This window comes from Panthera pardus, unplaced genomic scaffold, assembly GCF_024362965.1.
Source record: "Panthera pardus isolate Hobbes unplaced genomic scaffold, ASM2436296v1 HiC_scaffold_24, whole genome shotgun sequence".
Taxonomy (NCBI): domain Eukaryota; kingdom Metazoa; phylum Chordata; class Mammalia; order Carnivora; family Felidae; genus Panthera; species Panthera pardus.
The window spans coordinates 85,792,508-85,820,344 of NW_026526810.1; the positions used below are offsets into that span (position 1 = coordinate 85,792,508).

A 27,837-nucleotide genomic window follows, 5' to 3' on the forward strand; every position below is an offset into this window, starting at 1 on the left:
AGACCGGGAGATCGTGACCTGGCTGAAGTCGGACGCTTAACCGACTGCGCCACCCAGGCGCCCCTGATTATATGTATTTTAAAAGATTCAGATATCTAGCAGGTTATTATTACTACTCTTACATTTATATATGAATGAAAAATGAAGTAGCTTTTTGTCTAAGGAGTTAAGCATTTTGAAATACTGATAGTACCAACCTAATCTCTGGCCAGTTTTATTATTACCTAAAATCATTATTTCCTGAGTTTGTCCGTTACCATAAGAAACCTTATTGATTTTATATTAGCTTTGTCCTTTCCTCACTTATGTCAGTAATATTTTTATATAGGCTAGAGTAGCAACCCTTTTTCTTATTCCTGCAATAATTGCTTTCCTGCAGTTGTATTCTAAAATAAGCTTTTGTGCAAATAGTTTTAAGTAAATTTTTTCATTTCTTTAAAAACAGGAGATAAAGTGAGAGAGGAAGTAGGAGACCAGATCCTTTAGGACTTTTTAGGTCATTTCCATTTTTTTTAAGTTAAAAAAATTTTTTTTAATGTTTTTATTTATTTTTGAGAGAGAGAGAGACAAAGAGTGAGAGGGGGTGGGGCACAGAGAGAGGGAGACATAGAACCCGAAGCAGGCTCCAGGTTCCAAGCTGTCAGCACAGAGCCTGATGTGGAGCCCAAACTCATGAACCGTGGGATCATGACCTGAGCTGAAGTCGGATGCTTAACCAACTGAGCCACCCAGGCACCCCAATTTTGTTTTAAGTTTTTATTTGAATTTCAGTTAATTAACATACAGTATAATATTAGTTTCAGATGTATGATACAGTGAGTCACACTTCCATACAACAAATGGAGCTCATCACATAAGTGTACTCCTTAATCCCCATCACTTATTTTAGCCATTTTCCTACCCACCTCCCCTCTGATAACCGTCAGTTTGTTCTGTTTCCAGGTTTGTCTCCCTCTCTCTTCTTTCTTTTCCTTTGCTCATTTGTTTTGTTTTTTAAATTCCATATGAGTGAAATCATATGTGATTTGTCTTTCTTTGACTGACTTATTTTACTTAGCATAATACTGTCTAGCTCCATCCATTTCACTGCAAATGGCAAGATTTCATTCTCTTTTATGGCTGAGTAATATTCCATTTTATACATATATACATACACACACACACACACACACTATATCTTCTTTATCCATTCATTAGTCGATAGATAGATACTTGGGCTGTTTCCATAATTTGACTACTTTAAATAATGCTGCAATAAACATAGGGATCATATATCCCTTGGAATTAGTATATTTGTCTTCTTTGGGTAAATACCTAGCAGTGCAATTGCTCGATCATATGGTAGTTCTATTTTTAACTTTTTGAGGAATCTCCATACAGTTTTCCAGAGTGGCTGCACCAGTTTGCATTCCCACCACCAGCATAAGAGGGTTCCCCTGTCTCCACATCCTTGTCAACACCTGCTGTCTCTTGTGTTGTTCAGTTCAGCCATTCTGACTAGTGTGAGGTGATCTCTCATTATAGTTTTGATTTGTATTTCCTTGATAGTGATGTTGAGCATCTTGTCATGTATCTGTTAGCCATCTGGATGTCTTCTTTGGAAGAATGTTAATTTATGTCCATTTTTAAATTGGATTCTTTCTCTGTTGGGTGTTGAGTTTTTTTTTAAAAATATTTTTTAATGTTTATTAATTTTTGAGAGAGAGAGAGAGAGAGAGAGAGAGAGAGAGAGAGGGAAGGGGAGGGGCAGAGAGAGAGGGAGACACAGAATCCAAAGCAGGCTCCAGGCTCTGAGCTGTCAGCACAGAGTCCCATGTGGGGCTCGAACCCACGAACTGTGAGATCATGACCTGAGCTGAAGTTGGATGCTTAACCGACTGAGCCACCCAGGCACCCTGGGTGTTGAGTTTTATAAATTCTTTAGATATTTTGGATACTAACCTTTTCTCGGCTATGTCATTTGCAAATGTCTTCTTCCATTCCATAGGTTGCCTTTTAGTTTTATTGATTGTTTCCCTCATTGTGCACAAGTTTTTTATTTTGATGTAGTCCCAGTAGTTTATCTTTGCTTTTGTTTCCCTTCCCTCAGGATAAGTTGCTACAGCTGATGTCAAGAGGTTACTACCTTTATTCTACTCTAGAATTTTGATGGTTTCAAGTCTCACATTTAGGTCTTCAATCCATTTTGAATTTATTTTTTTGTATGGTGTAAAAAAAGTGGTCCAGTTTCATTCTTCTGTACGTTGCTGTCAAGTTTTCCCAACACCATTAATTTGAAGAGACTGTCTTTTCCCATTGGATATTCTTTCTTGCTTTGTGGAAGATTAATTGACCATACAGTTGTGGATCCATTTTCAGATTTTCTATTCTGTTCTGTTGATCTATGTGTCTATTTTTGTGCCACTACCATATTATTTTGATCACTATAGCTTTGTAATGTAACTTGAAGTCCAGAATTTTGATGCCTCCAGCTTTACGTTTCTTTTTTAAGGTTGCTTTGGCTATTTGGGGTCTTTTGGAGTTCCATACAAATATTGGGATTGTTTGTTCTAGCTCTGTGAAAAATGCTGGTGGTATTTTGAAAGAGATTGATTAAATGTGTAAATTGCTTTGGGTAGTATAGACAGTTTAACAATATTTGTTCTGCCAATCCATGAGCATGGAATGTTTTTCCATTTCTTTGTATCATCAGTTTCTTTCATCAGTGTTTTATAATTTTCAGAGTACAGGTCTTTCACCTCTTTGTTTCGGTTTATCCCTATGTATCTTATGGTTTTTGCTGCAGTTGTAAATGGGATCGATTCCATAATTTCTCTTTGGGCTACTTCATTATTGGTGTATAGAAATGCAACAGATTTCTGTACATTGATTTTTTTTATTTAAAAAAAAATTTTTTTTTTTTAACATTTATTTATTTTTGAGACAGAGAGCATGAACAGGGGAGGGTCAGAGAAAGAGGGAGACACAGAATCTGAAACAGGCTTCAGGCTCTGAGCTGTCAGCACAGAGCCCGATGCGAGGCTCGAACCCATGGACCGTGAGATCATGACCTGAGCCGAAGTCGCATGCTCAACTGACTGAGCCACCCAGGGGCCCCTGTACATTGATTTTTGTATGCTGCAACTTTACTGAATTTATCAGTTGTAGCAGTTTTTGGTGGAGTCTTTGGGTTTTCTGCATACAGTATCATGTTATTTGCAAATAGTGAATGTTTGACTTCTTCCTTGCTGATTTGGATGCCTTTTATTTCTTTGTGTTGTCTGATTGGTATAGCTAGACTTCCAGTACTATGTTAAATAACACAGGTGAGAATAGATATCCTTCTCTTGTTTCTGAACATAGAGAAAAGCTCTTACTTTTTCCCCATTGAGGATGATACTAGCTGTGGGTTTTGCATCTATGGCCTTTATTATGTTGTGGTATATTCCCTGTAAACTTACCTTGTTGAGGGTTTTTATCATGAATGGATGTTGTACTTTTGCAAATGTCTTCTCTGCATCTATTGAAAAGATCATATGGTTCTTATCCTTTCTTTTATTACTGTGGTGCATTACATCGATTGATTTGCAAATGTTGAACCACCCTTGGAGCCTAGGAATAAATCCCACTTGATGATTCTTTTAATGTATTTTTTTATTTGGTTTGCTGGTATTTTGTTGAGAATTTTTGCATTCATGTTCATCAGGGATATTGGCCTATAGTTCTCTTTTTTAGTGCTGTCTTTTTCTGCTTTTGGTGTCAGGGTAATGCTGGCCTCATAGAATGAATTGGGAAGTTTTCCTTCCTTTTCTGGTTTTTTTTTTTTTTTTTGGGAATAGTTTGAGAAGAATAGGTTTTAACTCTCCTTTTTAAAAAAAATTTTTTTTAATGTTTTATTTATTTTTGAGAGAGAGAGAGGGAGGGAGGGAGAGGCAGAAAGAGAGGGAGACACAGAATCTGAAGCAGGCTCCTGGCTCTTAGCTGTCAGCAGAGAGAGCCTGATGCGGGGCTTGAACTCGTGAACTATGAGATCATGACCTGAACCGACGTTGGAAGCTTAACCACCTGAGCCACCCAGGCGCCCCGGTATTAACTCTTCTTTAAATGTTTGGTAGAATTTGCCTGTGAAGCCATCTGGCCCTGGAGTTTTGTGTCTTGGGAGATTTTTGAATACTGATTCAGTTTCTTTGCTGCATATCAGTCTGTTCAAGTTTTCTATTTCTTCCTGTTTCCATTTGGTGGTTAATATGTTCCTAGGAATTTATCCATTTCTTCCCGGTTGTCTTATAATTGTACTTTTGTGGTGTTCTTATTTCTCCTCTATGATTTGCGATTTTTTAAAATTTGGGCCCTCTTTTCTTTTTGATAAATCTGGCTAGAGTTTTATCAACTTTATTGATTTTTTTTTTTTTTCCAAAGAACCAGCTCCTGGTTTCATTGACCCATTCTATTGTTTTGTTTTTGTTTCTTTTTTTAGTTTCCATATCATTTATTTCTGCTCTAATATTTATTATTTCCTTCCTTCTCCTGACTTTAGGCTTCCTTTTTTTTTTTTTTTTTTTTTTCTTTTTCTAGTCACTTTCGGTATAAGGTTAGGTTGTTTGAGATTTTTCTTGCTTCCTGAAGTTGGACTGTATTGCTGTATACTTCCCTCTTATGGCCACTTTTGCTGCATCCTAAAGATTTTCGACTGTTTAATTTTCATTTGTTTTACTGTATTTTGTTTTTATTTCTTTGATTTCTTGGTTGACCCATTCATGTTTTTAGTAGGATGTTCTTTAACCTCTATGTATTTGTGGTCTTTCTAAATTTTTCATGTGGTTGACTTTTAGTTTCATAACATTGTGGTCAGATAAGATACATGGTATGCTCTCAATCTTTGTGAATTTCTTGGGGCCTGTTTTGTGATCTAATATGTGATCTTTTCTGGAGAATATTCCATGTGCACTTGAAAAGAATGGGTATTCTGATATAGGATGGAATGTTCTGAATATATTTGTTAAGTCCATCTGGTCCAGTGTGTCATTCAAAGCCACTGTTTGCTTATTTATTGTCAATTTAGATGCTCTGTGCAGTGGTGTAAGTGGAGTGTATCCATTTCAGTAACTTTGGCTTTTACTGTGAGGGAGATGGGAAAAGAAGAAGCCCTTTTAGAGAGTTTGAAATAGGCGAGGGTTACAGCCTGGTTTATATTTTAAAAGAATCACACTGGTTGCTATCTTCAGAATAAAGTATAGGGTACTAAGGGTAGAAACAGGAAACCCAATTGGAAGACTTATTATGATACCAAGCTAAAGATGATGGTAGCTTAGACTATAGTGGTAGCATGGAAGGTTGTGAGAACTGGTTGGATTCTGGATATATTTTAAGGTCAAGCTGATGGGATTTATTGACAAATTAAAGTGGAGTGTGAGATTGAGGAGGGTGAAGGGTGACTCCAATGATGATTCCAGGAATTTGGCTTGAGCAACTGAAAAGAGCTGCTATTAACGAAGATGGATAAGACTGTAGGAAGAGCAAGTTTTGGAGAGAAATATCAGTAACTTGGTTCTGGATGAGTTAACTTTGGCATACCTATGAGATTAGTGTTTTTTGGAGTATCAAAGTTGATGGAGGACTAGTTGATGGAGGACTAGTTTATTTCCTCTTAGTATGTCACAGATACAGTTGAATAAAAATGAATTACTAAAAAAATAAAATTAATGAAAACAATATTCATGGCCAGATTTTTTATTATTAAAGCCAACAAACATAGTATTACTCTGTCAAATTTCTAAACACCTGAACCTCAACAGTAATAAACAGTTCACGAACTACACTTTGAGTTGCATTGTTTTAAATGTCAAATAGAGATGTTGAATAAACAGTTGAATATATGAATCTTAAGTTCATGAGTTCACAGGTCTGTGGAAATATATATTTGGGAATCATCATCATCATATACGTGAGACTGGATGAAATTACCAAGTGATGGAATAGAGATAGACAAGATGTCCAAAGACTGAGCCAAGGGTTTCATTGTTATTAGTATAGGCAGTGATTATGATTTCCTTGGGAATAAGAGTAAGTAGCTAGTAATAGTAGAAAAACCAGGAGAGTGTGATACCTGTGGGCCAAATGAGCAGGAGGAACTGTTTAAGTGCTGCTAGTCGCAGACCTACTGCTAGTAGGTCATGAGATGAAAAATGGGAATTGACCTTTGGATTAAGAGATCAGAAGGCAGGTGACCTTGAAAAGGACAGTTTCATTGGAATTGTGGGGATAAGACTGATTGAGGTATTTTCAAGAGAGAACAGGAAGAGGAGACCTAGAGATAGCAAGTATACAAGTCTTTCAAGAATTTTTGCTGTAAAGGAGAGCAGAGATGGAAGTATTGTTTCTTTGAAATTAGGAGATCTAACAATATGCTTGTATACTGATAGGAATGATCAACTGAGAAAGAAAAATTGTTAATAGAGCAGAGACAAGAGTATAGCTAGTATGATCTTTGAGTAGATGAGGAAACCGATGGGATCTAGTATACAAAACTATAGGAGCTGATCTCAGTTAAAAACGCAGTTTATCCAAAACAGCAGGAGGGAAGGTGAACTATTTAGGCACAGATACAGGTGAGTAAGTAGACGTGACAGTGATATCCTGTGGGAGGTCTTTTTTGATTGCTCAATTTTTGTCCTGTCATCAGCCAAGAATGAGGATGGGAGGAAATGTTGGATGGAAGTTTGATCAAAGAGGAGAGAAGAGGATATAGTTTTCTAGAAGAATGGGGAAAGTGAATGGATTAGGGAATATGAAATGATTTTCAGATAGCACTAAAGGCCCTCTCAAGTGAGGGATTATGAGTTTAAAGTGAAACCAATAAGAATGGTTGGTATTTTCTTCCATTCACCTATGTCGGTACGGGCTTAGATTTGGTTGGAAAGTGGGATATATTCAGTGGTGGAGTTTAGTCAGAGGACTATGATATGAGAGTGGAGTGAGGATAAAGTGTAAGCAATGAAAAAATGATAGGATCAGTGGATTACAAATCCTGGTAGAATTTGTTTAATTAATCACATATCCCTTTCTATGATTGATTATTTTTCAAAGTCCCGGCAAATTAGTCAGTGTTAGGCAAATAAATAATAGTTTCATTTATACATGTTACCTAAAAAGTATGTCAACTATCTTTTATTCATCTGTTAACTATTTATATTAAAGAATTATTTTTCTTTTACATTTCTAAGACTGTGACCCATTTTTTGGTGGGGTGGGGGAGCAAAGAGGACATGTGTTTTAAGTTATATACAGGTAATATTAGGTTAGTCTTTCCTTGGCTTAATGTGATTCCAGATTCCAAAGAGAAATGATTAATCTTAACTTTTAATCATGATCACTGGTTATCCCTGTACTCTGAGGTTTCTCATATTCAAAGAAAACTCTCTTACTAAGCTACTGGAAAAGTTTACAAGAGGATTTAATATAAGTTTAAATTTATAATCATGCTTTTGAGGTTGTTGTTGTCAATAATAGAGCTAGTTTAAGGATAGGTGCTCAGTTGGTTGAAGTCCTGAGTCTTGATTTCGGCTCAGGTCATGATCCCAGGATTGTGGAATGGAGCCCTGTGTTGGGTATTCTGATATTTTAATAGGCATTTATAGAGGCTTTACTCAAGTGCATGACTGATTTCTCTGGAATACTATCATTCTACTTTTGTTTCTATTCTTTATCTATCTGTTGAATATTATCTTATTACTACCTCTGTCTGCCACATACAAAACTGCAACTTTGGTGTTATGTAGAGAAACTGAGGCTCAGAGCAGTTCAGAATAAGTTTTTAAGGCTCAAGGAAGTTTTTCAAAATGTTTCGTTGACTTTTTATTAATTCTTAGGCTACTGCAGTTTTATTAAAGTGATAGAAATCTTGGTATAGAAGAGGAAAAATAATTATTCCTTTTTGGCTGTTAGTTGAGCCCCCAGTAATAAAAGGCAGCTTAACAAGAGAAAAACAAATAAGTTTATTAACATATATATCTTATGTTATACATGGGAGATACTCAGGGAAAATCAGTAACTCCCTAAGGTGGCTTAGAATTCAGACTTAAATACCATCTTTAAAAAATTTTTTTTTTTTTAATGTTCGTTTATTTTTGAAAGAGAGAGAGAGGGTGCAAGTGCAAGTGGGGACGGGGTGGCAGAGAGAGAGGGAGACACAGAATCCAAAGCAGGCTTCGGGCTCTGAGCTGTCAGCACAGAGCCCGACACTGGCTCCAACCCATGAACCAGGAGATCATGACCTGAGTGGAAGTCAGATGCTCAACCGACTGAGCCACCCAGCTGCCCCTTAAATACCATCTTAAAAGAGAAAGGAGAGGAGGGACATAGGCTCCTAAGTAGAAATTAATTGATTTTTAGGAAAGATAAATGGGCCCTTAGAAGAAAAATGGGAGGTGTGATAATTTGTAATCAAGTTTGTCTAAGTGCAGGAATAACTTTTAGTTGCCTCTCCTTGTGATGAGTCAGTTTTTTCTGGTTGATGAAAATCTCAGGGGAGGGGATTTATGACAGTTGAGTTCCTTTTGGAGAATCTGTTTTTGGACAGATAAGGGGAGAGGAAGCCTTTCCCTGCTTTTGCTGTTTTTCAAGTGTCTACAGTTCAATATTGTCAATAGGTCAAAGCAACATATTTCGGGGCAGTATGTCCTAGACTCCCACAGTCATATTTTGGGGTGGCGTATTCTGCTACCCTTCATTAGAATGGCAGTATAAAAGGTAAGATAGGAGTTTTAGGAGTAATAAAAGTTTTTACTTTAGATACACCAAAAAATAAATATAAGTCTAGGATATGATTAAGCAGCAGTAATTGCTCTGGGCCATTTACCTGCCCATGGCTCTTTTAGTGATGCTAAATAATATCAGGGATTTCTTATTTATGTGTAAATGATTAGCAAACACTTTTGCCATCACAACCGTTATGTAACCAAAGCATTAGGACTGCTCTTTGCATTTTACCACAATCTGTTTTGGTTTATATTGCCATTTTGCCACTTCTTATTCCATGGTATTCTGGATTCTGATTTATAATCCAATTTCACCATTTTGGGGTGAGTGGAAAAGTATGTTTTGACCTACAAGTCTCTTATGTTTGTATCTGGTTATTTTTAAATCATTCTTATTTTAGGTTGTGAAACAGTTTCGTAGTGGTGGTTATAATACATTGGTTTCTACTTGTGTTGGTGAAGAAGGTTTGGATATAGGAGAAGTTGATCTTATAATATGTTTTGATGCCCAGAAGAGCCCAATTCGTCTTATACAACGAATGGGTAGAACTGGCCGCAAACGTCAAGGCAGAATTGTTGTTATCCTTGCTGAAGGACGAGAAGAACGTGTAAGTAGACTTTCAGAAACGAGATTTGATACTTGAAATTTGAGAAATAAAGCCTAAGACAAATATCAATCTGTTAACATTCAAAGTGGAAACAATCTGTAGGAAATTGTGGTTGATTTTTGCCCCCCACTTTGTAGTAGATTCTGACTATTTATTTTCTTGTAATTGGGAGAATTCTTAACTGGATTCAGTCTCTAATTTTTATCCATATTGAAGAAACACATTTTTTGTACTTCAGTACCAACTTAGAGACACCAAAAAAAAAATCACTATTTTTGTATTATTTTGTTTTACTATTTCCCTGTGCTTCTAAGGCTTGTTTTTTATTTTTAGTTTTTTCTTTTAAAGTGATAAGAGACTTGAATTACATCACTCAAGATTATAGTAAAGTATGAATGTATCTTGCTATAATGTTGAGTAACTTTTGTAACTCAATGGGATTATTTCCTTGGCCCAATATGTCGTTTCATATAGATTTTTCGTTAATTATAGTAGTTTTAAAAAAGTGATTTAAAATGTTTAATAGACCCTTTAAAATTCATCCTGAAAAATGAATTTCTCCCCAGATACTTTTCATGTGATTATAGCATGTTATGTAACATTCTTTTGATCTATAAAATGATCTCAATAAATGAAATATCTGGCAGCTTATAAAATCTGTGTACTATCAATAAATGGATTAGGTTATAATTATGTTACCTCAGGCAAACCACTTAACTTCTGTGTTCAGTTGTTAGTTTTCTTATCTGTAAACTAGTCATAATTGCCCATGTTTAATGAGCACTTGCTCTCCTGGACACTCTTCTAAGTGCTTCAGATACATTTTCTCATTTAAATGATACACAGTGTACAGTAAAGAAAGTTGAGGTGTAGAAAGATGAAGTAACAAGCTGGAATAAGGGAATAGTATTTTTAAAAAAAGCAATTTACACTTACATATAAATATTCGCCTTATTCAAAAATGGCAAGATCCTAAATAATAGATTTCCTTTTTGCAATATAGTTATGAAGGTAGGCTTTTACAATACTAGATTTTGAACTGATTTTTTGAAAAATTTTTTTAATGTTTATTTATTTTTGACAGAGAGAGAGAGAGAGAGAGCGCAAGCATGAGTGGGGGAGGGGCAGAGAGAGAGGGAGACACAAATTCCAAAGCAGGCTCCAGGCTCTGAGCTGTCAGCACAGAGCCTGACACGGGGCTTGAACTCACAGACTGCGAAATCATGACCTGAGCCAAAGTCAGATGCTCAACCGACTGAGCCACCCAGGCGCCCCTGAACTGATTTTCAAGAGTTAATTGAACTGGCCTCAAATTCAAGATAGATATTCTCAGTATTTAAGTGGATCAGAGTTTAATTTACTGTTTATAACAAATCCAAACTTCTTGTCATGGCTAGATGATTATTATAGAAATAATGTAATTTGACATTTGTCTTTGCAGACTTATAATCAAAGTCAGTGCAACAAAAGAAGTATTTATAAAGCTATTTCAGGTAACAAGCAAGTTCTTCATTTTTACCAAGGAAGTCCACGAATGGTGCCTGATGGAATCAATCCAGAATTACATAAAATGTTCATCACATGTGGTGTCTATGAACCAGAGAAGCCTTCTCGGAACTTGCAGCGGAAGTCCTCTATCTTTTCCTATAAGAATGGTGAGTAAAAAACTTTGCATTTGAACCATGCATTTTTTCCCCCTGTTGTTAGTTAACAGGCCATATGTTGATATATTTTCTTTTTGAGAAACTCTGTATATTTTAGGATGTTATGAGTGTTGAAGAGGATAAGAGATTATTCACGTGACAAAGGGAAGGAGACAGTGACAGAATAGTGATAGAAACTCAGTGTTGGGAAGATTAAAAATGGCCTATCAACTCAGAGAATCATCTTTACAAAATATAGAAAAGGAAGGAAACAGTTTTATTATTGAATAGAGATTGAATCAGATTTTAGTGTGCATTCGTAGACAATCCACTAAGGTAATACAAAACAGAAATTCTACCCTATACATCCCTTCAGGTAGTTACAATTGTTTACATACATATTCTCAAGATTAATTGTAATTTATCCTCACATAAGAGGATAGCACCTTTTTCTATATATTCTTTCATAGTTCATCTTCAATTCACCTGGTAATTAAGGTAGCCATTTGTGGTAGCTTTAGTGCCTTTATTCAAAGAAATAAGACTTCTTTTATCTGTGCAAATAGATAGTGAAGGGAATGGTGCCTAGGGCTAAACTTCCCTGGTAACTAGGAGAGAGAGTCACTATCTTCCTTGATGTTTCAGAGAGAGTTCCGACATCCTTAGGGAAACCTCTATGGTTGAAATGCTAACTAGAGGCTTGCTCAGACTTTACAGAGATTCACATAAAATACCAAAGAGTTAAAAGATTTATAAACATTAGGGATCTCTGGAATTATTTTAAGAAAAGGAAGGGGAAGGGGGGCTCCTGACTGGCTTAGTGGGTAGAGCACCTGACTCTACATCTTAGGGTTGTGAGTTCAAACTCCACATTGGGCAAGGAACCTATTTAAAAAAAGAAAGTTAAAAAAATAAATAAAAGATAAGGAAGGGAAATGGTTTCTTTCCCTTTCTGCAAAAGAGATTTTTTTTTTTTTTTTTTAAATTTACTCTTATATGAGATAGTGGCCAAGTTAGACCAAGTTCCTGGTGATACTGAGTCAGTGAGAAACAAATACTTTGGTGCCAGGGAGCATATCTAGTAATGAGAGTTGGTAGTTTAAGAACTGCAGAGATTTTGGTGATATCAAGAAAATATCTTGAAATGTTAACACTATGAAGAAGAGAAACTGAAAATTTTTTGTTTTAAATTTTGCTTAATCTTTAACTAGAGCTTTTAAAGAATCATAAAATCATATAGTTATATTTTAACATTTGGAAGGAACCTTGGGGATCATCTGGTTAAATTACCTATCAAGATAGGAGGTATTTCTGCAGCTATTTTTAAAAAATATTTTAAGAAGGAGGTCATATTAGCTTTAGGCACTATGTTATATAGCAGATCTATAAAATGTATTCATCTTATACAACTGGAACTTTAGATGTTTTGAGCAAGAACTCCCAATTTTTCCCTCCACCCAGCCCCTGGCAACACCATTCTGTTCTCTGATTGTGTTATTTTAGATAATATTATATCGATAGTCTAATCATGCGGTACCTGTGCTTCGGTGATTGGCTTATTTCTCTTACCATAATTTCCTATAGGTTCATTCATGTTGTAGCAAATGGTAGGATTTTTTTTTTTTTTTTTTTTGAGGGTTGTACAGGGGCAGAGGGAGAGAATCTTAAGCTCCACACCCAGCTCAGAGCCCAATATGGGGCTTGATCTCATGATCATGAGATTATGACCTGAGCCGAAATCAGGAGTTGGATACTTAACTGACTGAGCCACCCAGGTGCCCCAGTTAGGATTTCTTTTTTAAGGTTAAATAATATTCCATTGTTTGTACATACCACATTTTCTCCATTCATCTGTCAGTGGACATTTGGATTGCTTACATCTCTTACATATAGTGAATACTGCTACAGTGTACATGGGGTGCATGTATCTCTTTGATTTCAGTTCTTTTGAGTATGTACCCAGAAGTGGAATTGCTGGATCCTATGGTAGTTCTATTTTTAATTTTTTGAGGAACCTCCATGCTGTTTTCTCTAACAGCTGTACCACTCTATGACGCCACTAACAGTATACTGGGATTCAAATTTCTCCATATCCTCACCAACACTTGTTATGTTTCAACTTTCTGATTGTAGCCCTCCTAACAGCTGGGAGATGATGTTTCTTTGTGGTTTTGATCTGCATTCAGTATTCTTGTTAAATGCATATTCAGTCTCAGCTTGAATATCTTTTAATCTAGAAATTCTATTTCTTTATAAAGGTTCTTCCCTATGTAGAAGCCCTATACAGAAGAAGTTTCTTTCATATGTTGAAAAATGTCTTTGTACCTTCTTCTCATTGATTTAGTGTTATTTCTAGATACAAGGAATGGTTTTGATCCTTTGTGTACTTAAGTAGCAGTTCTTTATATATTTGAAGACGATACCTCTCAAATTTAACTGTCAGTTCCACTGATTTTCATACCATGAAGTTTCAAGATCCTTTCCACCCTAGTCCGTTGCTTTGGATTCACTTTATTAATGTTCTTTCCATTAATTCAGAGCTGTTAACCAGTGTTATTGCTAATTATTAGTAACAGCTAATAATCAGCTGTTATTGGATATGCTTATTAAATCTCAGACAGATCTACTTAATAGGAATATACCTGTCATTCACAATACTTTGCCAGACCTTTGGCTAAAGAAAAAAGATAGTATGTATAGTTGATCCATGAACAACACTGGTCTAACTGTAGTTTTTTTTAGTAAATATAGGTCAGTACTGTAAATGTATTTTCTCTTATGGTTTTCTTAATATTTTTCTACATTTATTATAAGAATATAGTAAATAATACATAAAACATAGAAAGCATATATGTTAATCGACTATTTATGTTATCAGTAAGGCTTCCAAACAACAGTAGGCTATTAGTAGTTAAGTTTTAGGGGAGCCAAAAGTTAAGTGCCCGTTTTTAGCTGGGGCATAACCTAACCCCTGAATTATTTAGGAGTCAATGGTATTTTGGATTCTTTTGAATTTATTTAACTAATAATAGCATCAAAACTTGATTAACTTGGCATTAATTATTCTCAGTGATAATTGTATTTTTGTAAATGTTAAAATAAACCATATGTTTAATAATTGGCTCTAAAATGTAACTAGACATGGATGACAAATTTCTTTTGTAAAATTCTAGAACCTTTTTTTTAGAACCTATTTTTAAAAATATTAGCTCATGTTCATGTTTCTATGCTTTTTTTCCCCATCCTCCCTGATTTTTCTTTTTAAAAAAAAATTTTTTTTTTAATGTTTATTTATTTCTGAGACAGAGCATGAGTGGGGGAGGGGTAGAGAGCGAGGGAGACACAGAATCAGAAGCAGGCTCCAGGCTCTGAGCTGTCAGCACAGAGCCAGATGCGGGCTCGAACTCACAAATTGTGAGATCATGACCTGAGCCAAAGTCGGACGCTCAACCGACTGAACCACCCAGGTGCCCCTTCCTGATTTTTCAAGTGTCACTGATTCATCTTGCTAAGATTGTATGTATAAATGTAATCTTCTCTATATTAGTATATAATTCATCTGGGCTTAGAGATCTGAACTTATTTAAAGTGACTAAAAGATAGGAATGCCTTCCAATTTTAAGAGTCTGAGAGCCTCAAATTGTTAGATCTCAAAGGGACCTGAAAATTTAAACCTGTTATTTAACAAAAGCTTTTTTTTTTTTTTTAAAGTTTGTAATTTGTTTATTTTGAGAGAGAGAGAAAGCATGAGTTGGGGAGGGGCAGAGAAAGAGACAGAATTCCACGTAAGTTCTGTGCTGCCAGCACAGAGCCTAACACGGGCTCAAACCCATGAACCATGTGATCCTGACCCCAGCCAAAGTGGGACGCTTAACCAACTGAACCACCCAGGTGCCTTCAAAAGCTTGTTATACAGTATTTGGGAATAGCTAAGACAGAAGTTGTCTGATTCCTAATTCAGTAGACTTTCTGATTGTTTTCTGTCCTCAGTGGTATTGGACCAGAGTTTGTTCTTTATACTGTTTATCCCTTCCAGTTTGCTGATTATTTTCCTTTGTAGAGGTTATGGAAGTCAGAAAGGGTTAATTTAGTATACCTTCAAAAAAAATTTTTTTTTAGTTTATTTTGAGAGAGACAGCGAGCAAGCGCATGCACAGGCAGGGGAGGGGCAGAGACAAAAAGAATGACCCAAGCAGGCTCTGCGCTATCAGTGCAGAGCCCCATGCAGAGCTTGAACTCATGAACCCTGAGATGATGACCTGAGCCAAGATCAAGAGTTGGACGCTTAACCGACTGTGCCACCTAGGTGCCCTAATTTGGTACACTTTTTAAAAAAAGTGTATTATTTCACTTTCTGAAGCAGGTCTTTTCTGTTTACCTCCACGTCCCCCCCTCATTTAAGACTTAAAGCTAAAAATGCTTTTTAGACTTGACATCTTCCCCTACTCCCAACCAAATGTCAGATAATCTTTCAGATGACAATGATAGAGTCATACCAGTTTTCACTGGTAAGTTTTTTGACTCTTTTGTGCCAGATCTTAGACAACAACATGGAGAGAGTCCAAAACGAACCAAGATTGAGAGCCTAGCTGCCTGGCTCTGTTACATTAACAAAGTCATTATGGAAGGTTAGCTTCTGGGACAGGAGGCTGTACTAGTACTTTCAAAGAGGTGAGAGAAAGTTAGAAGATCTATAGAAGCAGGAAGTGACAACCAAATGATTATGTGAAGAATACTGGTTTTGAGGAAGAGAATCAGTCATTTAGCAAATATAAATAGATATAAACAGAGAGTTTGAGCTGATGTTGTGTATTTTGTGTTTGCCTAGCAGATTTTTAAAAACTTCTTTTCAATTCTTTTTTCAACTTGTAGGAATGAAGCAAAGTAATTCAAAGAAAGATTGGTACCTATCAGCAGAAGAATTTAAATTATGGAACAAACTTTATAGGTTAAGAGACAGTGATGAAATTAAGGAAATAACATTGCCTCAAGTTCAGTTTTTATCTTTAGAAAATGAGGAAGACAGACCAGTAAGTTGGACATGTTTTCAGATGCTCTTTAGAGTGATAATGCAATAGCTTTGGGAGTGGAGAGGAATGTGTATGTTTAGAATGTCAGCTTACTTAAAAAATTAAGAATGTAAACAGTTTAAAAAGAATATTAAAGTCTAAGTTTGTAGAACTAATTTCTTTATATTCTTTATTGTGTATATATTTTTATTTCACTGTAGTGTATTTACATAATGTCTGCATTTTTCCAATTACTTTCTACTATATGAGCATTTCCATAGGCATAATTTCCATGGTTGTTATGTTACTCTGTAGTATACCATAGTTTGCTTCACTACTTATTTTCCTGTTGTGTTTTTGGAATTCTTTTTAATATGTTACTAACAAAATCATGCTGTCATGAGTATCCTTGTACACTTTTTTGAAACTGTGTAAAACTTTTTTTTTTTTTAAGTTATTTTGAGAGAGAGAGAGAGAAATAGTATGGGAGTGAGGGAGGCACAGAGAGAGAGGGGGAGGCAGGGGGCAGAGAGGAGAAGGAGAGAATTCCAAGCAGGCTATGTGCTGTCAGTCGGAGCCTGGTGCAGGGCTCAAACTCATGAACTGTTATTTTATTTTTCTTTATTCTCCTGAGTTTTTAGTTCAAAATACCCAAATCAATTGATTATTTATAGTAGGCTGATTATACTGTTTTTTAAATAAGTTTATGAAATCTGAGTATGTATATTTATCATTTTTGCTATTTTTTAAATCATTATTCAAGACTCAAGACCCAGCCACTGGAATTCATCAACTCTCTCTATCTGATTGGAGAGTATGGCAGGATCATCCTTTTCCTACGTATCAAGTGGACCATTCAGATCGTTGCCACCATTTTATAAGCATTATGCAAATGATAGAAGGAATGAGACATGAAGAGGTAGAGTTTTGTTGTAACTTTTCCTTACTGATATGATGGTGAAACTAGAATACTTGATATTTATTCTTCTTAATTTGAAGTTACAAGAAACAAGTGTTTAATATAAATAATGATAGTTAGAATATTTTGGTTTCTTATAAAGTTCCTTGTGATCTTAATAGGGAACCAGTTTTCTGCCTTAGGTGAGTTAGTAGACTTAATTAGAAGAATATCATCTAAAATACAGATAAACCAGAGTAAAAATTTAATATACTAATGATTTATATAAACTGTTAGTAAAGCTAGTTTAGGATTCTTGTTAGAATGGGATTTATTGAAATATTCTCCATCACATAGGTCATTTGGTGTATGTCTCTTTGATCCTGGTAGTAGTTTAGAGGATTATTGATTACTTGAGCAGTTTCTTGATTTTCTTCCTTGAGAGAATCAGAATGATGAACCTACTATAAGTATGAAATCCAAAATGTCTGGGTTAGAATTCTAACTCTACATCTTACTAATCATGTATCTATAAATTACTTAACCTCTCTGGACCTCAGTTTCATCTGTAAAATGGGGATAACGATAATACTTTCTTCATAGGGTTGTGAGGATTAAATGAGTTAATGTGTGTAAAGCACTTAGAATAGTAACTGGCAGACTCAATAGATTGTAGCTGCTATTTGTATTATTAGCTAGTGTTCATGAATACATATAGAAAGTAATTATTTGTGGATCCCATAAAATCTGCACTTATATGTGTCCACCTCTATCCTAGGCCCAGTTATACATCATTTGGCTAAATGAAATACTCTGTCTGTGGGAAGCATAGACACCAGCAGGGAGACAAACATTCTCAAATGAATACTTAGTGTACTTATTATACAAAAAAATTAGTTAATTGCTCAGTCCCTGAATAGTAGAGGAATCCTGACTAAAGTAGCCACTCAGGAGGAAGAGGGAAGTGTGGGTCAGAAATGGGGGGGGGGAGGGGGGGGAGGGGGACTATTGTTTTAGATTTAGAGATAAGTAAGACAAATTCACTCTAAGAGTTCTTGATTGGGAAATTTGTTAAAAATAGTATATTCCAGCCTACAGCCTAATAGATGTACCGGTACATCTATTTCAGATGCTCTAAAAGCTGTTCTTAGTTTACCTTTATCAAGAGAGTAAATATAACATACATATATGTGGTTTGCATTTATATACATTAATTACTTAAATATCGGTTTTTTTAGGAAATTAGAATAGTTGCTCAACTAAATGTTAGAAGTGAAAAACTTAGTGTTTATAATCTTATGTGTTTATTAAGTTTGTTCTTTCTGCAAACAGTTATTGTGGGTCTTCCATGTATTAAATTTTGAGGATGCAAAAATATTGACTGATTAAATATAATTTATAATTATACAGTAGTGTCATTTATAATTTTGTTTGATTTATTAGAATAATTTTTAAGTTATAAGAGAAAATTATTTGAATAATGTAATACTGTTTGGAAAATAACATAAAGTAAACTCGTTTAATATTGGCTCTTTTGTTTTCTTGTGACTTTTTCATTTTCCGATTTCCTAGGGAAAATGCAGCTATGAATCAGAAATTATATCTTATTTACAAATGGAAGATGTTAGTTCAACATTTCGTGCTTCCAAGAATGGATACAATCCTCTTGCCAATGGCACCTTTACTAGTAACAAGAAATCATCATTTTCAAGGAATATAAGTCAAGACAGTTCATTCTCAGTGGCAGAATCTGATGAAGAATGTGCTGAAATTTTTAAACAAACTCAAATCAAACCTATTAAAATTGCTTCTTTAAAGAAAAAATCTTCTAAAGAATTGAAAAAAGATCAGCCTAAAAAAGAAAATAATGATGTTGTTATGGATTCTTTAGATACTGATGGCGGTGCTACTGTTGAAAATATTTTTCAGGTAGACGTACTAAATGATAAAAGGGCCTCAGATATAGATGAAGTTGCTGCTGCCGTATGTGCTGTCAGTGAAAATGTTGTTCATCAGCCACGTGGATTGATGGAAGGTCAATTCATAAATAAATCTAGTTCATTTGTAGGAAATTTTTTAGATTCTGGTTATAACAGTTTCATTGATGAGAAATATGTTTCATCTAGCTTATTTCTTCCATTTGAGGAAGAACTTTGTATAACTAGAATAGATGACAGATTTTATAATTGTCATTCATTAACGGAAGAGGTACTAGTTAATGTAGAGAGATTTTTGTCTCATTCTCCTCCACCTCTCATTGGACTCTCAAATTTGGAATATGAAATTGCTAAGGGTTCTGAACTTGATAATTTGCCTTTCCTACCCTGCACTGAGTATTTACAGAATGATAAATCTACCCGTATGATGTCATATTCACCTGTAAATTCTCAACAGGATTTAGAATTGAATTCGCTTAAATCTATTAATCATTCTTTTGAAAAAAGTTGCTTTTATAGTGCAACTAATGATAAAATTTCTGATGACCCAAGCTTCAATGACTATGTTGATGAAGTACATAAAGATAATATAAATGAAAATTTAGTATCCAGCAGTCATATTCAAATAAACATAGGCCCTCCAAAGTATTTAGTTGAAAAGAAAAATTATAGGGATAGCAATGGCCTCCCAATACTGCTCACTGATCAGGATGAGAGTTTACCACTATTCAAAGATGTTAATACAGAGTTTAATGATGTGAGCCTTTCTCCCTCAAACAATAAATATAAATTTTCTTGTGTGCCAGACAAACCTGCTGTAAGTGAAATGGCACCTGTCTCTCAGTTCTTAATTTCTGATGACCTTTTGTTAGACAATGATTCTGAACCCCAAGATCAAATTATCTGTGATACTAATAGTTGGAAATCTCATCAAGATTTGAGAGGTGTGCATGAGGAAAACCTGAAGAGTGATGAATATGTTTTTGACTGCTCTAAGGATTTATTCTCTGTTACTTTTGATTTAGGATTTTGTAGTCCAGATTCTGATGATGAAATATTAGAACATGCATCAGATATAAATAATAAGTTTTTAGATCTATCTGAAAGGTGTTTAGATATTAAGGAGATAAGTGATGCAAATTATGCTTCAAATCAAGCAGTAATACCACGAAATCATGTTGCTAGTTCTACGAGTAGAACCATTACTATCCCATCAAGTGAAGATAAGTGGAGTCCAAATTTTGCACAATTTCCACTGAGTGCAGCAAAAAATAAAGAATTTATGTCTCCTGGTTATTCTCAATTTTCTTTGCCAGTAGGAGAAAAAGTTGTGAGTACACCACTTTCTGAATCAAACACATTGAACTCATTTTCTAAGAGAAAGGAAAAGCCTAGGACACCAGATTCTAATAAGGGAAAAGTAGATCTACAAAGTTTCAAAGAAATATTGAATTCAACTTTTGATGATTCAGGACTTTTTGTAGAAAAGGCTAAAAGCAGGGAGCAAATCAGTCTTCGTCAATCCCGTCATCTTGCTGAAGGTAAGATTCCATCTTAATAAAGCACATAAATCTTGCTAGAATAATTTACATAAGCTTCTGTAATTTTTCAAAATGTAATTTTTCAATATTTGGTGTATTGAATGAGATCACTGATGTATATGTATTTCTTAAGTTGATGCTTACTAATAAAAGATGTATTTTATCTGCATATATTTATGGCATGCATGTCATGGGAAAGGTATTCCTGCCCTTTGGCTCCTGCCCCTTGGCTGGAAAACCCAAACAATTGTGTGACATATACATTTGAAAAGATCATAGTAAATTGTGGAAATAACTACCAAATAAATAATAAGATAGTGGATATTTAGGAGGTTCAGAAGATGACAGAATTGTGGACTGGGTTAGATTGGTAATGTAGATTTCTTAATGTAGATTTTCATTTTGACTCTTCAGGAATATTTACAATTTGAATATGTTGAAAATAATAGGGAATTTGGTTATAAAATGAAAACAAAGGGAAAAGGAAGTGTAAGATTTGGAGGGAACAGTATAAAGTAGATGATTCATATAGCAAACTAGTTGAAAAAAGTTGAGAAACAAGACTGTATTTGGAGGACTGAGATAAGACCACAGAAGTTCCAGAGAAATCTCTGGCTTTCTGTGATCTAATTCTAAACACTTGTAGAACACTAGAAAATATAGTGATAGATGTTTGGTACTAAAATGACTTAGTAGTATTTAAGTACTGTGATAGAACTCAATTCTAGCTTATGTATAGATTATTGTAGCAGGCTGTAGGGTAAAATGAGTTTGCTCTGAAAATTTTTTTTACTTTCCATGTTTATTTTCTTTCTTTCTTTCTTTCTTTCTTTCTTTCTTTCTTTCTTTCTTTCTTTCTTTCTTTCTTCTTTTCCTTATTTTCATACAAATCATTATTATGATTTCAGGAGTAGAATTTAGTGATTCATCCACTTATATATAACACTGGGTGCTCATCCCAGCAAGTGTCCTCCTTAATGCCCATCGTCCATTTAGCCCATCCCCCCCCCCCCCCACTCAACACCCCACCAGCAATCTTTAGTTTGTTCTGTGTATTTAAGAGTCTCCTATGGTTTGTCTCCCTCTCTGTTTTTATCTAATTTTTGCTTCCCTTCCCTATGTTCATCTGTTTTGTTTCTTAAATTTCACATGAGTGAAATCATATGATATTTGTCTTTCACTGACTTATTTTGCTTAGCATAATACACTCTCATTCCATCCACATTATTGCAAATGAAAGATTTCATTCTTTTTGATCACTGAATAATATTCCATTGTGTATATATGTATATATTATATATATACATACATACATGTACACACACCACATCATTATCCATTCATCAGTCAATGGACATTTGGGCTCTTGCCAGACTTTGGCTATTGTCCATTGTGCTGCTGTAAACATTGGGGTGCATGTGCCCCTTCAAATCAACACTGCTGTATCCTTTGGATAAATACCTAGTAATGTAATTGCTGAGTCTTAGGGTAGTTTTAGTTTTAATTTTTTGAGGAACCTCCATACTATTTTCCAGAGTGACTGCACCAGTTTGCATTCCCACCAGCAATGCAAAAGGGTTCTTCTTTCTCCTCATCCTCGCCAACATCTGTTGCTGTCTGAGTTGTTAATTTTAGCCATTCTGACAAGCGTGAGGTGGTATCTCCTTATGGTTTTGATTTGTATTTCCATGATAATGAGTGATGTTGAGCATCTTTTCGTGTGTCTGTTAGCCATCTGGATGTCTTCTTTGGAAAAGTGTCTATTCATGTCTTTTGCCCATTTCTTCACTGGATTATTTGTCTTTTGGGTGTTGAGTTTGGTAAGTTCTTAATAGATTTTGGATACTAACCCTTTATTTGATATGTCATTTGCAAATATATTCTCCCATTCTGTCAGTTGCCTTTTAGTTTTGCTGATTGTTTCCTTCTCTTTGCAGAAGATTTTTATCTTGATGAAGTCCCAGTAGTTCATTTTTGCTTTTATTTCCCTTGCCTCCAGAGACATGTCAAGTAAGAAGTTGCTGTGGCCGAGGTCAAAGAGGTTTTTGCCTGCTTTCTCTAGGATTTTGATGGCTTCCTGTCTTATGTTTAGGTCTTTCATCCATTTTTAGTTTATTTTTGTGTATGGTGTAAGAAAGTGCTCCAGGTTCATTCTGCTGCATATCACTGTCCAGTTTTCCCAACAGCCATTTGCTGAAGAAACTTTTTCCCTTGAATATTCTTTCCTACTGTGACAAAGATCAGATGGCCATACGTTTGTGAGTCCATTTCTGGGTTCTCTATTCTGTTCCATTGATCTGAGTGTCTGTTTTTGTGCCAGGACCATACTGGCTTGATGATTACAGTTTTGTAATACAGCTTGAAATCCAGAATTGTGATGGTTCCAGCTTTGATTTTCTTTTTCAGGATTGCTTTGGGCATTTGGGGTCTTTTCTGGTTCCATACAAATTTCGGGATTGTTGGGGCGCCTGGGTGGCGCAGTCAGTTAAGCGTCCGACTTCAGCCAGGTCACGATCTCGCGGTCCGTGAGTTCGAGCCCCGCGTCAGGCTCTGGGCTGATGGCTCGGAGCCTGGAGCCTGTTTCCGATTCTGTGTCTCCCTCTCTCTCTGCCCCTCCCCTGTTCATGCTCTGTCTCTCTCTGTCCCAAAAATAAATAAAAAAGTTGAAAAAAAAAAAATTAAAAAAAAACACAAAAAACAAATTTCGGGATTGTTTGTTCTAGCTCTGTATAGAATGCTGGTGTTCTTTAGACAGGTGATTGCATTGAATGTGTAGATTGCTTTGGGTAGTATTGACATTTTAACAATATTTGTTATTCCAATCTATGGACATGGATTGTTTTTCCATTTTTTTTTTTATGTCTTCTTGAATTTCTTTCATAAGTTTTCTAATAGTTTTCAGTATAGATTTTTCACCTCTTTGGTTAGGTTTATTCCTAGGTATTATATGTTTATTGGTGCATCTGTAAATGGGATTGGTTCCTTGATTTCTCTCTCTGCTGCTTTATTATTAGTGTTTAGAAATGCACCCAATTTCTGTACATTGATTTTATATCCTGTGACTTTGCTGAACTCATGGATCAGTTCTAGTAGTTTTTTGGTATAGTCTTTGGGGTTTTCCAGTATCATGTCATCTGTGAAGAGTGAAAGTTTGACTTCCTCCTTGCCGGTTTGGATGCCTTTTATTTCTTTGTGTTGTCTGATTGCTGAGGCTAGGACTTCCAACACTGTGTTGAATAACAGAGGTGAGAGTGGACACCCTTGTCATGTTCCTTATCTTAGGGGGAAAGCTCTCAGCTTTTCTCCATTGAGGATGATATTAGCTGTGGGTTTTTCTTTGGTATATGGCCTTTATGATCTTGAGGTATGTTCCTTCTATTCTGGCTTTCTTGAGGGTTTTTATCAAGAAACGATGCTGTATTTTGTCAAATGTTTTTTCTGCATCTATTGAGATGTAAATCTTTTATTATGTTATTCTCATTGGCATCAAGGACATGATTTATGAATGTTTCATTTAAGATGAAAACTTATTTAAGGTCTGGAAATATGTTTAATTTTTAAAAATTAACTCTTTTGCATAGTTTTGGATATACTCTAACATTTATATTTTTACCAAGTTTATGTTACCTTTGAGCTTCCAGTATTTGCTTTTAACACTTTAATATTAAGTCTCTTAATGGGTGAGATCATTTTTCCTATCTTTATGTCAGATTTTCATTAAAACTTTTTCTAGCATTATATTTAACTACCAACTATGGGCAATATAAACGTATTTATACAAATGTTATTTTAGTTAAATATGTGGTTATTAGCAAAAGTTATCCTCTTAATTTCCTCACTGGCTCTGTTTTATTTTTCTGTCTCCTGCTGATTTTTTTGGCCAAACTTCTGAAAAACTCTTTTTAAATAATGCATCCATCAGGGGCACCTGGCTGGCTTAGTCAATTAAGTGTCTGACTCTTGATTTCAGCTTAGGTCATGATCTCATAGTTCATAAGATCAAACCCCACATCGGGGTCTTTGCTGCATTGCATGGAACCTACTTGGGATTCTCTCTCCCTCTCTCTCTGTCCCTCCCCTGCTTGCATGCTGTCTCTCAAAATAAACATTAAAAAAAAACCAAAAAACTAACATTAAATAATGTACCCAATCAATAAAATAGTTGTGAATGAACTTAAATCTATTGACCAGATTCATTTTTTAATAAATTTTAGATGAACAATTAACAAGCAGTGAAAGTGAAGATGATGAGATTTTCCGAAGAAAAAGTAAAAAAACAAAAGGAAATGTTTTAGAATCCCCACAGGTGAGTCAGTAATGACAACAATGTGATTATATAAAGGCTTTTTCCTCCCTATCTGCCCCACCCCCACTTAAGTCTTTTTTTAAAACTTTTTATCTATTTATCTACTTTATCCAGGATGAGAAAAATGGGGAAGTTGCTTCCCCACTTCATGCTGTGAAAAAGCGCAGAGTTCCTCTAAACAGAGTAAGTAGATAATAGATAATGCATAGTAGTTCAAATTATTTTAGAGTAAATATTACAAGAAAAATATTTGTGTAGGTGAATGTAGGTGTATTTGATCTAATAGGTATATGGTTAACACAAGAATAGTAATTCCTATGTGATTGGAATTTCTGTTTCAAATTTATACTTCTTTAAAAACTATTCTTACTTTAGTCAGTACACTTCAGTTCACTAAATATCTGCTCTCTATCTACTGTGTAAGATGCTCAGGGTACTACTATAAGTATGATATCCTGGAATTGTCTAAAGTCACCTACAGTCTTAACAGGAGAGACAGATAAGTAAACAGATAATTTCAATATAATTCTTTAATAAGTGATAAAAAATTATAAGCCTTTAGCTTAGTCCTTAGGAGTTCTGGAATGTTTCTTGAAGATATAAATACCTTAGAGCATATATGGTAGTAAGCCAATGGAAAGGCTTGCCAAGAAAGCTAGCAGCTTAATGAATGATGCAAAGCAGGAAAATAGCATCTCTTTATTACTGGATTGTAAAGACAAAGAGTGCCAGGAAGTAAAATTGCAGAAAAATTTGGGTCAGTTTTGGAAGGCCTTATTCTTTCATTTGCTTACTGAATGGGTTTGAAAGAAGGAAAGAAAGGAGTTCAAGATGAGTCCCTGGTTTTTGGCTAGGGCTGTTTGGAATATGTTTCACAAATTTAGAGAAGGCAAAAAGATGATAAATTCAGTGTTGAGCATGTTTGAGTTTGAGGATTTTGTGGAATAGTGATGTGACAGTGTCTGGCAGGCATTGTCTGGCAGGACTGAATCTGCAGTTTAGGTAGAGGGCAAGTCTGAAGGCTAATGATGTTCATTTGTTATCAGTTTATAACTGATAACTGATAACTGATAACTATTTGATAACTAAAAGTTGAGATTAGGTAATATTGTGTATTTTAATTCTCTAATGCAATTTAGGAGAAACTGCAAAATTATTAAAAATGTTATCAGCTCATGTTTATTTTGTATATACTCCTATAACACTTCACTAGAAAAATTGCTTTAGCTTGCTACCTTAACTGGAATGTCTGACTGCCTCATCATAAATGAATTAAAATATTGACAATGCTGGTGATCAATCCATTTTAAAGTAAAGTTTTTCCTGTTACTTGAAATTATTTTGGTAAACTTTTGATTGTTTTGATTGGTTTTATGTTGTTCTGAAGAGATATAGTGATAGGCCTCATTGTCAAAATTTGTCATGGTTTTAGTCATTTCTTGGTTGGAAAGGGCTGTACGTTGATGACTGATTCTGAGAGTTGTATTTATAGTCTTCATTAATTTTTGTACAGCCCTTTAGGATCTTCTAGAGGAGATAAATGAAAACTATAAGTATTCATCATATGCATTTTATGTATACTAAATTGAATGAAGACTATAGTAGTACCTAATTTAGTGTTTTAGTACTTAGCATCACTTAACTTTTAAATTCTTAAGTATTATGTATTTTTAACATGGCTTTGAGTTGTGAGAGTATTTTATTTTTCTAACAAAAAATGTTAGGTCAACTATTTAAAAAGAAAAAGAAAATAAAAGCAAAAACCTGTGAGAAATACATTAAAATACAATTCAATTATATTTTCTTATGCAAGATATTTTTTGAATTATTACAGTTAGAATTTTCATCTAGTGATGAGAGTGACAATTTTCACAAACAACATCCACAGTTAGAAGACTTCAGGGGTCATAACAGGAATGCAAACAGAGGCATCAAAGTCCAAAAGAAACAGAGTCACCTTAAGGTAAACTTTTTTCATTTTCATATATATATATGTATTTAAATATATATATACACACCCATATATCATATGTATTAATAATAAAAATTAGGTTTTACATTAGTAGATTTCTTGTTAAAATTTCTTTATAGGAAAAAATCCAAAAATTAAAAATATTTTCACTCTAATTTTACTTGTTTTACTGGAATTAAAATCTCAAGGTGTGATAGTTTAGTTTCTTTTTATGTTTTGAAATTATCTTTCAGTGCTTTGTTATTTTGAATGACTGAATGAAGAAACTTTAGTGAAAATTTAAGATTCAAACTGAAAAAATACAGAGACAGAAATCTGAGTTTTAGATTATTTGTTTTTACAGTCAGTACATCATTTTTCTTATGTCTATGCGATACTCAAATCCTTGGAAAAGAATCCTCAGCACCTTTTTTTTTTTCCTTTTATGTTTATGAGAGGGAGAGAAGAGAGGGCAAGGGTGAGGGCAGGGGAGGGGCAGAGAGAGGGAGACACAGAATCTGAAGCAGGTTCCAGGCTCTGAGCGGTCAGCACAGACCCTGATGCGGGACTCGAATTCACGAACCACGAGATCACGACCTGAGCCAAAGTCAGACGCTTAACCGACTGAGCCACCCAGGCACCCCTACACCTTTTCTTTTCGTAATCAACCTTTTTGTGGTGCAGTATTTTTCCTGGCAAAAATTAGCCAGAAGACTTGGGAAACTCTCTGCTTATTAAGAAACATCGAGCAAGCTGACATGCTGAGTTGTACTGTATTTTACTTACAGTAGAGTTATCAGAGGAAAATTTAAATAGGTGTGCTACTTTGGCATTTCTTCTTGAAGTTTTCTTTTTCTTTAAAGCATTGGCAAGAAATCCATTTTACAAAACTATTTCCAGTTATGTAAGAAAGTAAATTATTTTCTTAAGTGTGTTTCCTTGTTTTCTAATTTGTCACAGCTTGCAGCTAGAAAGTTTTTAGATGACGAAGCAGAACTTTCCCAAGGAGAGGCAGAGTATGTTTCATCAGATGAAAATGATCAGTCAGAAAATGAACAAGATTCCTCATTACTTGACTTCTTAAATGATGCAACTCAACTCTCACAGGATATAAATGGTAAATGATATAATGATGCTTCTTTTTCTTCTAGTTTTCAGTGATTTAACGTGATTATGTTTAAATATTTTAGTTTTTAAAGATCTTTGAGT

At 34.9% G+C, this 27,837-nt stretch overlaps 1 protein-coding gene across 3 annotated transcripts in view; it reads left to right on the forward strand.

The window, feature by feature from the left end:
* FANCM (FA complementation group M) overlaps window positions 1-27,837 on the forward strand; it is a 70,455-nt gene that overhangs the window by 25,674 nt on the left and 16,944 nt on the right. For 2 of the 3 annotated variants that reach the window (XM_019451908.2, XM_019451907.2), the window contains exons 10-18: window positions 9,137-9,343; window positions 10,785-10,998; window positions 15,859-16,016; window positions 16,759-16,914; window positions 18,466-20,371; window positions 24,586-24,677; window positions 24,792-24,860; window positions 26,512-26,640; window positions 27,589-27,745. In XM_019451908.2, the coding sequence (XP_019307453.2) occupies window positions 9,137-9,343; window positions 10,785-10,998; window positions 15,859-16,016; window positions 16,759-16,914; window positions 18,466-20,371; window positions 24,586-24,677; window positions 24,792-24,860; window positions 26,512-26,640; window positions 27,589-27,745 (3,088 nt within the window). The remainder of the gene's footprint in view (window positions 1-9,136; window positions 9,344-10,784; window positions 10,999-15,858; window positions 16,017-16,758; window positions 16,915-18,465; window positions 20,372-24,585; window positions 24,678-24,791; window positions 24,861-26,511; window positions 26,641-27,588; window positions 27,746-27,837) is intronic. The other variant, XM_019451909.2, reaches the window with a different exon arrangement.